This window comes from Brienomyrus brachyistius, chromosome 2 (genome assembly GCF_023856365.1).
Source record: "Brienomyrus brachyistius isolate T26 chromosome 2, BBRACH_0.4, whole genome shotgun sequence".
Classification (NCBI taxonomy): domain Eukaryota; kingdom Metazoa; phylum Chordata; class Actinopteri; order Osteoglossiformes; family Mormyridae; genus Brienomyrus; species Brienomyrus brachyistius.
The window spans coordinates 16,070,792-16,083,281 of NC_064534.1; the positions used below are offsets into that span (position 1 = coordinate 16,070,792).

At 44.6% G+C, this 12,490-nt stretch overlaps 1 protein-coding gene across 2 annotated transcripts; it reads right to left on the bottom strand.

Moving 5' to 3' along the window:
• Positions 1-267: 267 nt before the first annotated feature.
• LOC125717616 (ras association domain-containing protein 2-like) lies at positions 268-11,608 on the bottom strand. 2 transcript variants are annotated; one of them, XM_048990764.1, is made up of 10 exons: positions 11,441-11,608; positions 8,105-8,187; positions 7,793-7,868; positions 7,181-7,332; positions 6,354-6,448; positions 6,070-6,215; positions 5,454-5,607; positions 5,090-5,211; positions 4,896-4,993; positions 268-2,996 (listed from the first exon to the last, which is right to left on the bottom strand). In XM_048990764.1, exons 1-10 carry the CDS (start codon positions 11,591-11,593, stop codon positions 2,927-2,929), a joined length of 1,149 nt encoding a protein of 382 aa, XP_048846721.1. In that variant the 5' UTR covers positions 11,594-11,608; the 3' UTR covers positions 268-2,926. The 2 variants fall into 2 exon arrangements, with proteins under 2 accessions (XP_048846721.1, XP_048846722.1); XM_048990765.1 differs by lacking the exon at positions 11,441-11,608 and adding an exon at positions 8,790-9,140.
• Positions 11,609-12,490: the final 882 nt, after the last annotated feature.

Sequence of the window (12,490 nt, forward strand, 5' to 3'; positions counted from 1 at the left end):
AACATTGTGATGTAAAATCTTTTGCTTTTAACAATAATTGAGTATAACTGATACAGTGATGTGCCTGCTCTCACCAACCATGGAATTTGAACCAGCGAGCATATGACCATTAGAACAGAGGTCTAGCCCACAGAGCTACCACCAAAACGCACGCACCACTATCTGATATATTTGGTATAATACACAGAATCCTGTAAAAATAAGCAAACAAAATATACACAAGTAAATTATAGATATTCTCTATTAAGACATCAGTGAACACTAAGGGAAAATCCAAGATTTTTATTAAATAATCATCTTCCATCAAACAAATCCAATTTCAGTATGCTGCATACACATTCATAATCAAGAGTTTCCACAAAGGTTTCCCTGCTCTTTAAACATACATAATGATGATTTCACATTTGAAATAATCCAACTCAAACATAAAGTGGCATGAGATTACATATCAAGTCCATAAAAATACACACATACAACCATTTGAAGCTGTTCTGGGATGTCAGACCTTTGAAAGGAATGAACAATAACCTTTTAAAAGAATCCAAAAGTGGGCATCTAAGCTAGGATTTTAAGCTATTTTTCAGCCCCTTTACGGAGCGACAAAACTCTGTGCCAATACTTTTGTAGCTGAGCTTTTCATTAATCTGTGCTGACTTTGCTGAATCATGTTTAAAATAATGTCATACCAATCACCGTCCTCTAAAATGCTAAACTGATTTTGCATTAGTTTAGGAGAATCCAACCTGTGATTATATAAATCGGCTATATGTGATCGTTTACCGTTTTTAGAAAATATTAAATGAGTAGTAAATTTGACTGAAAACAGTTTCCAGGAGGCCCTGTCCTCGCATGCTTCCAGGGCTGTAGTTTTCATTCCCGGTCCAGGTTCCATAAATGTGCAATTTGCATGTTCTCCCCATGTTTACCTGGGGTTTACTTTCACAGTCCAAAAACATGCAGTTAGGTGAATTGTCTCTGAATTGCCCAAAATGGTGATGGACAGGAATCCCATTGAAGGTGCCCCTACGTCCTGCTCAGGGTTACAGGCTCAGTGTGACCTTCTCCTGGATTAGTGGGCATTGAAAACAGTCGCAAGGATGATCTTGATTTTGAACCAGTTCCTTGCTTACTCAACTGCTCAACTGTAATCAAATATATATTAATAAATGACCAATTCAAATGACACATTTTTAATTTTTAAAGCCAGAATAACACAATTTCACTGTTACTGTTATAAAGTTTGACATATTATTCAACTAAAATAAATGCAATATGTCTGGAGTGCTAGAGGTTACACTGTAATATGGTTTCAATAACCAACAGCTCAATCACAGAGTATTAATTATGAGTTAAACTGAAACAGATAACAGAATATGAACTGATTTGAGAAAGAGCTAGCTGAGTCCTGCTTTTGCCCCAAAAATTCCATCTGGAAGCTTCCATACATTGTCCAAACAGACAAGCACACATATGCTCAGATTTATTGAAATGCAAGGAGGTACACAGCCGGAAATGACTTGATATCAGCCTTTCGGGGAATGTGGAAGTACCATTAACTTTTTGTCACTTTCTTCAAGGGAAAGACTTCTTCAGGGAGAGTACAGTCGCAGCTGGTAGGTGTGAGAACATGTTAGAAATTGTGCTTTTACAATCTCCTACTCCAGCAAAGGTACGATCACGCTCAAAACACACAGATGCATGATGCAAATAGATCAAATGTAAGGAGATTTCTGCTAAGAGAGGTACGGCATGTCGGAGCTCCATTGTCCTCTTTCAAGACAGTGAGTGAAACACTGAGAAATCCATCTCCTGGATTGTATGGAAGCAATTCAGCGGAAATCCAAAGGAAGACAGAGCCAGTATCCCAGAGTGGCTGCATTGTTCCCACAGCAGAATAACAGTCTCTGTAAGTGCATGTTCTCAACATGTTTAATAGGAAAACAAATGAAACTTTAGGTTCAGTAACTCCCTGTGCACCACCGGTCCATTGGCTCAGGCTCAGATCAGCTCCAAAAGTTATTGTAACGCCAAGGGCTGTCTTCCAGATGGATGAGCTTGTCTCTTTACTCTCCACGGGAAAGGAACTCGCATTTAACATGTTGGGTTTCCTCACTTATTGGTGCATGGGAGCACATTACGGATCATAGACAAACAAAGACAGGATGGAATAGGGTGGCAGTCCTCTGTGTTAGAACCCCTGGTTGTGGGGCCTTGACTGGACAAACTTTTCACATCTTATGAGCTAATGGCCTTTGAAGACATTGGAAAGAAGTCCTGCATCCCTCAAGGAAAGATCTGGACGCTACTCAAGATAACAGACCAGGAGGATAGAGAGAGTTGGGTTTGGTCATTCATTTGGGTGGGACATCAAGATTGCGACTTTTTTTTCAGTTTAGATTTTGACTTGGATTGGATTCATGGATTTTGGTTTGTTTTCTTGGCATTCTGGGCAGACTGCTGTCTTTGGACATTTGTTTGTATGACCCTTTGTTTTGCGTCACTTTTCGTTCATATGATGTATCGTTCTCCTGTGGGGCCTCTTTTGTTTTGTTTGGTTTTCTGCATGGAGCCAGCCGGGAAGATGAGCTGTATGTTTGTTTTTGTTTTATGTAAGTTCTCCAAGGAGTCAGGAGGGTGAGTTGTATGTTTATTTTAGTTTTGCTCAGCCGTGTTTTGTTGGGTGTTTTGGCACCAACTCATCCTGAAGTCATATGTTATCAAACACCACAAGCATAATTAAGATATTACGTATTTGTGCTTGTGCAAAATTAATTGTTTAAAAGCACTTGTGCATTGTTTTTGTTTACATCCTAGTAACCCTGGGCATACAAGGGTCGCAAATTCAGACATGAACATAGGGGAGGCTGGGGATGTGGGAATGCAAATTAAAACCTGGAAGTAATGGCATTTTATGTCCTGTGGGCATTCAAATACAGGTGGTGCCCTCGGGTAAACACTGCAACTGCTTTTCAATAATGCATCTCAGAGTGCCGTACCTAAAAGAGGAATGAATAGAGGTGAACTGTCAATGCAACTAAAACAGCCACAGCAATGAAACAGACAACCTATGTGACTAGTCTCAATTTTGGACCAGAAAGTAGCCGGCTGTTATATTTTAGCAAACCGGCGACCGACCCAAATAAACACAAAGTCAATGGCGTTTAAAATACATGAGTTGGTGGATTTAAGTTTATACAGTGCAGATAATACACAGGATAGACAAAACAATGGAAAAACCCGAACAATATATTAATGTCAAGGACCAAATAAGGATCAGCATCATATCCTCTGATGTACAGATCGGGTGACTAGAGAGCCCACAGAAGGAGGAGGATCTCATGGAATTCCCCCTGAATATGTGTCGGGTGGCCCTGACCTCACTGTACTTCACACAGGACTTCTGTCACTCGGTAGGACATATTATCACCAGCGATCCTACTTCCTCATATTTCTCCCTATTTATCTGCTTGTTTGTTTGTATGCAGCTAGTATATTGATTTATATCGATATTCAGGTAATATCCAACCCTATCTGTCCATGCCCGAGTATCCACACTGTCCTCTTTCCAAATGCACTGCTCACTGAATGTTTGACACTGCGCTGTCCATGCCACCTTGTTCTCTCACTGTATTTATGTCAGCGCTACATGTCCTTCTCAATGTATGTCCCTCTCCCGTGTAGGAATGTATAGCAGAACTGTATCAAATACAACTTCCAGCAAACTGGTAATAAATGTTTCAATTCCATTCTTAGAAAAGCAGCACTGTAAAGGAACAGAGTTTACAGCATAAGCTGCAACTGATCCTCTAAAATGGTCTCATATTTCTTGGATGTTATCCAACCATACAGTGCAATCACTGGACCTAATGATTCCTATCAGATGGCTGCCCAAACCACTGTTGATCTCCCATCATCTCTAATAGTTTTCAGTTGTAAGAAAAAGGCAGAAAAATCATTCTTCCGACCATATTATTTCTTCCCAGTGTTACAAGATACAGGTTTTGTACTTCTTAAACTAGATATGATGTGTCTGTACAATGGCAAATCTATACGAGTATATATATCTATACAGTTTCAAAGGGCAGTTCGACCATAAATTCCAGCTTTGCAAAACTCACGATGTACCATTTATGTTGAGATTGGGTCACAGAGGTGCTGATTCAGTTCTGTGTTAGTTTTTGAAGCTGTACTCATGGTGTTTAATGGTTTTAGCAATATCCTCTTAAGCATTTATCTGTCTCTGCCGATGCAGTCTGTCCCTATTTGATATAGTATATATGGCATGATTAGGCCAGTCCCTTCGACACACTAAATAATAGCGTACTTGTAATTTGGGCAATGTTGCTCTGAAAACCCACATATCAGTGTTAACCGTCTGACCCCTCTTACAGCTAAAGTATATTTCTGACTTGCATTCAACCTCATATGAATCACCTTTGTCTTTATAATTTTGATTTTGTGACTTCAATATTAAAGCCTTTTTTCATGTGGGGTTTCTATTGTTTTGTCCAGCCCTTGCAAATACAGACACTCCTCTACTTACGAACTTTCAACTTTGAAACTTTCAGACAGACGAACGAAGAGGACTGTAAGTACAAATTGTGTTCATTGGGCTCCCGTTTCCTGTCCGCAATATAATTTTTTTTTCTGTGCGCCAATTCCATGTAGTACAACTTCTGGCCGCTACTCCTGCCACGCAGCAGCATAGCGTGCATACTTCCGGCGTCGTAGTTCTTACTACTTGCGCATATCCTAAAAATGATGTTGAATAACGACTTACAAACATTTCAAGTTACGAACAGCCGTTCGGAACGTATCTCATTCGTAAGTAGAGGAATGTCTGTACATACCATGAAATGACTATTGTGAGCACTGGCTGTGGGCAGAGGCCCTACCTGGTCCTAAGTTTCTGCACTTCTCTGTCCTCTTCCTCTTTCAGCTTGGTGATGAAACTCTGCAGAACGGGCATCTCAAATTTGATGTACTGTGCCACCTAGTGGAAAGAATAGTCAGTGCATTCAGTTAACCAGTCAGATTCCCCATAAGGTTCTCTTGGAAGAGAGCAGGAAGCACATTCAAAGGCCCTTACATCATAGGTGACTTCTTCCCCGAGGTCCTGCTCCATGAGGAAGATCCGGCTGACCTGTTCACATGGGCCCTCCAGAACTCGAACCGCCAGAGGGTGATCTGATCGTTTCAGTTTCCCGCGCTCTGAGACAAGCAGACGCATATTCTGCTCCATTGCACAGAATGCGTGCGTGCTTGTGCATGCATGCATTTTGGTTTTTCCTGCGCTCTCATTCCTACTTGTTAAACCACAGCTACACACAAGCGTTTGTATATTTATAAATAGGCTCATGACCACTTTGATGCTGTGGACAAGCACAGTAATTTACATACACGCGGTTAGGAGAAGACTTGCGCCCGCATATCATGCATGCACGCATACTCACCACCGCTGGTGTGGACCAGATAGAGGGCAAAGTCGTCGGGGCTGTTCTCGATCTTGAACTTGTTCAGCAGGACCCGGAGGACCTGGGGTGTTGTCATGCAACTGTTGATGCGAACGTTGGTCACTGAGCCGTAGGCGGGGGTGAAGACAGCCGTCTGGGGGGAGTCGTACCCAAATAGTCACAGCCACATCCAGACAAGAGAAAGACTTTTAGCTAGTAGTCAGGATTAGTGTATAACGGAATACATCGAACAATGTTACGTATTCAGAATTCAAAAACAGTAACTATTTTATTACAGTTACACGAATAAAAGGCAATCAGATTTCTGAAACATTTAGAACAGAATGGGGATTAATTGTTACAAGAATAGTGATTTTTAGATCAGGTTACTGACTACGGCTGGCCCCCCATTCTGGGTTGTTCCCTGCCTTGTGCCCATTGCTTCCGGGATAGGCTCCGGACCCCCCGCAACTCAGTAGGAAAAGTGATTTGGAAAATGGATGGATGGATAGTTTTTAACAGATATTTAGCAGTTGAACCAGGATACTTTTTTAATGTAAACCTCCCAACCCAGCTGGTAGCAGCGGCTATCATTTTGGAGTATATGTTGGTTTACCTTGTGGTTGTAGAAATGGCCATTGATGGAAAATCTGTTCCGCCTGATTTTCCGCTGGTCACTAGGCGACCGGCGAGTGCCTCTCCTAAACACCCCAGCATCACTTTTGGTCCTCAGCAGCTGGGAGGAACTGTCATCATCTTCTCCTGGAGACATGGCGGGGAATCAGCGTGTCAGGGTAGAGAGAGCAGGCCGGGCACACGATCCCCAGGTAGATATCAAATAACGGGAGAACTGACATGAACAGACATTCTCAAATGCGTGCGGCAAAAAGAGCCCCAGACCTGCATTTTCCTCCTCCTTCACCGTGGGGCTGTTCAACTGGTCATCGCACGACGTCACCTCGATGGCGGGGGGCACCTGCTTGGAGCCGTCCGTACTGGTGGCACACAAAATGTCCATTTGCTTTTGCTTTGTCAGATTTGATTTAGTTTTTCCAACCAGCACGACAGGTACTTCTTCGCCTGTACCTGTCACCCGCCAACCCCCAGTTTTGAAAGGACAATTAATCCCACCATAGTTCTCCTCCTCCAAACATGGCATCCATGTCAGGGAGGGGGGCGTGAAGACCTGCCAGCCCCTGCTAGCCGTCCGCCTCCTGCTCTGCAGGCTGGAGGTTTCAATAATGTCGGCCCATTCACAGCCCTGCAGTCGCCCAGATCCCTGCGCACTGAGTGAGGCCTGGGTCTGTATTCACTGAGGCCCCTAGCCACAGTGGGGAAATGCTGCATGACAGGAATTAAATTCCCTCCCTACCCCGGAACGAGGCTGATTATGACCTAAACCCAGTGCAATTTTCATCAGAGCTGTACTTAAACAATTTCTTATTAAGGTGTAATAATTTTTGCATTAATTTTTGCATACTGTTTTTAAATCAAAATAGGGGCACTTGGAACACATGTTCCACAATGAACGGCCCTCTTATTTCAACTAATTACGAAGTCTGTTTATTAATCAGCATACGCACGGAGGAAGGCACGTCCATGGGCGCCGTTAACAGTGAATGCAACATCACTGGAAACCTTTATAGTCATTCATGATGGGACCATTCATTCTGGGCCAGAAATAGCTGACCTTTGGTGGTTTTAGCTCCAGCAAAATAATCACTAACCTCTGTGCGTCCAGGTTGCAACCTGAGTGCCAGGATGTAGAAGAAGGAGGCGGCCTGATCCGCTCGTTGTCATCCTGCATCTGAAGCCTGATTGGCCTCCTCAAACCCCAATAGATGTTGAGCAACCCCTCCACAATCAACTCCCCCTCCTCCTGTATTGACAGTGGCAAGAACACTGTTACAGCCCTGCCCACTCATTAATCATACAGCTTGCCTTGTGCTATCAGAAAATACCATCAAAGGTCAAAAGGATCAAACATCTTATAAAAGCATCTCCGTTCTCATTTGTTAAGGCACAGAGCAGGAACATACAATACAAAATCGCACACACTCTAATGTCCCCGGTTACACGTACTGAAAATCCACCTTCACACGCCTCTGTGCACTTGCGCACCCACAAGGGCCCTGACGTAGGCCCTAAACCCTCGGGTGCTGGTGAATTATTAAGCAGAGGCAATGAAGGGTAAATTAAACAGCACCTGATCCCAGCAGTGATGCACTTGTCATTAGATGATGGAGCTGCGGGTGAATGGTTTGAGAGGAATGGTGGTGGTGGGGGGAGGGGGTGTCTCAGTAACATTAAATAGCAAGGTGGGGTCACGTCAGCCTCACCTCTCTGTGTCTGAGCTGAAGGTTCTGCCCCTCGTAGTACAAATTGTATGTCTTCAGGTGTGACAGCAACGTGCTTCTGCAGAGGAACACAGATCATTACAGTCAAAAACAATTGATATCGTAAAAAAACCTTCCATGCCTCAGTTTAACAAATAACACTCAACAAACACGCGAAAAGAAACCCATGAGTGATTATGCCAAAGCGTTTGGTTATTTTTAAGAAATAAAGGAACCAACAAGGAATATTTAACCGAGTATAACATAGATAAAGGGTACGGCTGTCAGATAAAGGGCATCGCTGTCAGTCCTTACTTGCTGATAAATTTGTTCTCCCCAATCTGAACATCTTCTTGCTCGTCACCCATCCTCACAGAGCTGGAAGAGCATGGAAGAGACTGTGGAGAAGGCAGAGGGGGCAGGGTAAGCAGGGGGGGGGGGGGTTGAACACACACACACACACACTCTTTAACTGGTCTCATGCTGCCTTGTGACCCAAGAGGAGCCCCTGCCCCCAACACGCTACGCTTTAAATATCACCAAAAGGGCGCAGCTTATGACACAGCAGAGATCCGGAAGCCAAAAGAATATCGACAGCCACATGCTGGGGCAAAAAAAAAAAAAGTCACTATCAGAAACACTAACTTTGCACATAGCATTATATGAATGAGCATTTATAGATAAAGACCTGCATACACCCATGAATGCAGAGATAATCACATAGTTCTGGGACAGAAGTAATAGACTTTGGTGGTCTTGTTCAGCTGTCAGTGATCACCGGGAGGAAGCTGCTTAAAGCTCCGGAAAGGCAGTGACAGGTGGAGGGCCGATCACTGCCGGGCCCCTGTCATCAACTGCGTGGCAGCCGTCCGAGATCCCAGTCAAGGATCCTGGTACGGAGCAGCTGCCCAGCTCAGAGTCCCGTAGAGTCGCCTTCGCAACCAACCCACACACATAGGAACAGGCTGACACTCGAACAACCAGAAAATGAGGAGCTTACCGTTCAGGAAGTGACCCTACGCATCGGAAAGGGGCCGGAAGCAGGTGCAGCACGGGAAAGGGAGCAAGGGCAATCACACAGCTGGCAAGGCGCTCCGTGGGAAGGCGGTCAAGCCCTGACGCGGGGGACAGCGGAGGACCCTCAGCCCGAACGAGCTCCAGATTTATAAGGACGGACGAGTCACGAAACTGACCCCCCCCCTCTCCCCCCACAACCAACGATGCAGCCCTTCCTCTTGCAATAACCCACACCGGAAGCCAACACTCAGTCAGACTTCCTCCCTTCTTTTGCAGGCTCGCAGATGTGGCGATAAGACAGCCCAACCCCCACAGACTGAACACACACACACACACACACACACACACACACACACACACACAGCACACACACACGCTTGTGGATGAAACAGTACCCCTTCCCCCACCCCCCATCCCACACACATCCCGCAATAACAAAAGCAGGCAACGACAAACGGCCCAAGACTCTGATGAGCAAAACACATGTGCAGTGAAAGACACTGAAAACATACCAGCATGGATCTTATTTCATTCCTGAGCTCCTCTTTGGTGAATTTCATCTGTATCTGCATATCAGACAGCACAAGACACTCAAGCCAGGTGCTATGGAATACTGAACGGCAGCTGGAGTCCCACACCACATCGTACCATTAATAGCTCAACCGATATATGACATAAACCCTCAGTCAGGGTTTTGCGACCAAATGAGACACAAAAACAAACAAATTGGATTTTTTAGCATTGCTCTGGTGCAGGACTCTGGCCCACATGCAGAGCCAATCAACCCCAGTAGCCTAACAGTGTCAGATAACCTTTTTTCCCAGCGTTCGACTCAGCTGACCTCGACGAAAATGCCTTGAGAGTCAAGAAAACGCTTGAACAGTCAACACAACACAAAGCGAGTGTAGAGAGGAACCTTTCTCATTGGTATCAGAACTGATGAATGAGATGCTTGTCTCGGGGCATGAGGGCGTGTTGGGGGGGGGGGGGGTTTACACCCTGCAGCATGATGGATGGTAGAGGCAGGCCACACTCAGTTCTCCTCCCACGTCTCACAGCGCCTGGTCTTCTCCCTGACTTTCTATTCTTTTTTTTGGAAGCACCCGGGGTCAGTCACCAAAAGTACTAGCATGCAGACGGAAATAAAGCTACAGTGTGCGGATGACGGACGGCGTTCACATGACCCTAAGTAGCTTAACGGCTCTGGCAAACCTTTCTGTAGTAGCTACTGAGCACCAACATCATCACATCTCACAGTCTCTCCCCCCCCCCCATGCTCACGTACACACAAATTATTTTCTCTGCAAGGCACATTTCCGCCGTCTAGTTATTCCCCAAAAACCGTCCCGGCCTGACCCAAACCCGGCATGTCAGTCAGCATTCCAGATGAAGTTACAGATGTTGGCAGCTTTTACTGGTGGCTGCCCCAGAAATAGCCTGAGCTACAGTCCCCAGAGACAGATTTGCGCTGATTGCTTACTGCCACATCAGAGCTGGCCGGGACATCATGGCATAGTCATCCTCCTTGGAGATGCAGTCCACCCTTCCTCCTTGTTTTTCCGCCCGCGTGGCTATAATCTCTCCCATCGGCCAGACATTTTTTTTTTTTATCCGCTTACTCACTTGGACGTTCCGTCTTCCTCTCACTCCCTGCTCCACTGCCCTCAATAACCCAATAATCCACACACACTCACATACACATTCTCAGACACACGCACGCACACTCCCTTTCACACACACACACACACACACTCCCTATTTATTTCCAAGCTTAACATGATTTTCCTGTGGCTCTGAGCCCCGCTTTAGCATTGTTTTCATTGCCATGGTTACCCCCAAAACATCTGTGCACTGACAATCAGGTCAGGGAGCTAAAAAGTCCAGCGTTACTCTGCTGTGGTGCCCCTTTGTTGAGCTTCACGTGCAGAAAGGAATTTCAGGGACCAGCAACCACTGCGCATCCTGGTCTTTCAAATATCAATAAGTCCACAGCGAAATCCTGTAAACCAGCCTGACTTGATATAAACAAAATAGTTACATTAACCCATGCTATCCAACAATAATTAAAGTGACTGTAACAGATCGGCAGTTCTCTGACTTCAAATGCCAAAGTAATTCTTAAAAAGAGAATTTAATTTTATAAATGTTACCATTTTTTATTTAAAAATTGCATTAAATTGAAAGCTGCATCCGTGCAAATTTGGAAGCAATATTATCTGGTCTCATAAAATAATTTCTTTAAACCTGTTTTGACAGCCTTGTCATGACAATCGAAAAATCAGACCTAAGTTATGTAAGACGGCTACAAAGTACAGTGAATTCTTCCCACGATTTGTAGCATTTCACGAAAAGCAATTCAGATTCATTTGTCTTTTCAGTGCAAACGTCTATATAGTTTACCCAAGAAATACAGACAAAGTTCATAAATTAAAACGTTTTTAAATCGTGCATTTACCGATTAAAGCCCGAGTGCATTTTGGGTTAATCTGTATGATGTGCCGTACGTGTCCTGCCTTACGAGCGCCGCTGAACAGAGGCGCAGAGGGGGCTGCTTTTCTTTTCCCACGCCTGATGGAGCTGCTAGGACATCGGCAACTAGTTAAGGTATATCTGTATATAAGGGGCGATACTTACTTTATCTCTAGGTGGATTTAACCTACGGAGATCCGCTCCGGGCGCCTCTCCTTCCCCAGCCCCTCCACTGAGCCCCCCGTAGATCTGTTTGTCTCTGCTTGACCACGGAGACAATCGACGCGATGGGGGCGTGTGCTGGAGCCTGTCCTCCATCTGCCGAAGCGGGACCCCGGGCACCAGCGCCTCCAATCGCAAGCCGCCCGGCTGCTCTTTGTCTGCGCGGCCGTGGCGGAGAGGGGGAATCCCGAAAACAATGAGCTTCACCGCGGCGTTTTACTTCGGACTCAAGCGAGCCACGTCCTGCCATAAAGATTTACGTTGCGGCTGAAAGGTTTCTGGAGTGTGGGGTTCAGCACGCTGGGACACCGCTTCACTTTAACCACCTGATACAAAGTCAAAAATTGTGAATTTCTCTCGAGTAAACAATTTATGAAATAGTCACAAATAAATTATTAGATCTAAATAGAACATGTGAAAATACATGCTCTCTAGCCGAAAGTAATTTCTTAAACAGATATTAACACTATGTTTTGTTTGCATACACTGCGTATGATTCTTTATTAGTCATAATAATATCATTAATAACACTAATATCCCTTACGACTGACCAGAATAAACGGGTGGAAGATGCAATTTAATGTCTGTTAAAGTGCATTGTCAATTCAAAGTTCTTTGCACAAATGGAAAATGTTTCTAAATGTGTCTTAGTTTACTTATGAAGTACTAACTGCAAATTATCATTTCATATATGTATAAAGAGCTTTATTTTGTTTCACTGCCGCAGTGCTCATGACCGACAGTGTGCTTAACCCCATATACTTTCATCTCCTTAATTGTCTTAAAATTTCATGGAGCATCTGTTCACTCCTCGCATGTCTCTCTCTCTCCACGGATAGGGATTTTAATTGTGTGTTTTGTAGTGTGACTCTCCGCACGCCATTGATCACCTGTTTGACACGCCGAGTTGCTCACAGTACGGAGCGCAAAAGTGAAAGAGAATCGCTTTAGTTGCTGAATTAAAACTCCCAAAGCGAGCCCACGCTAGAACCT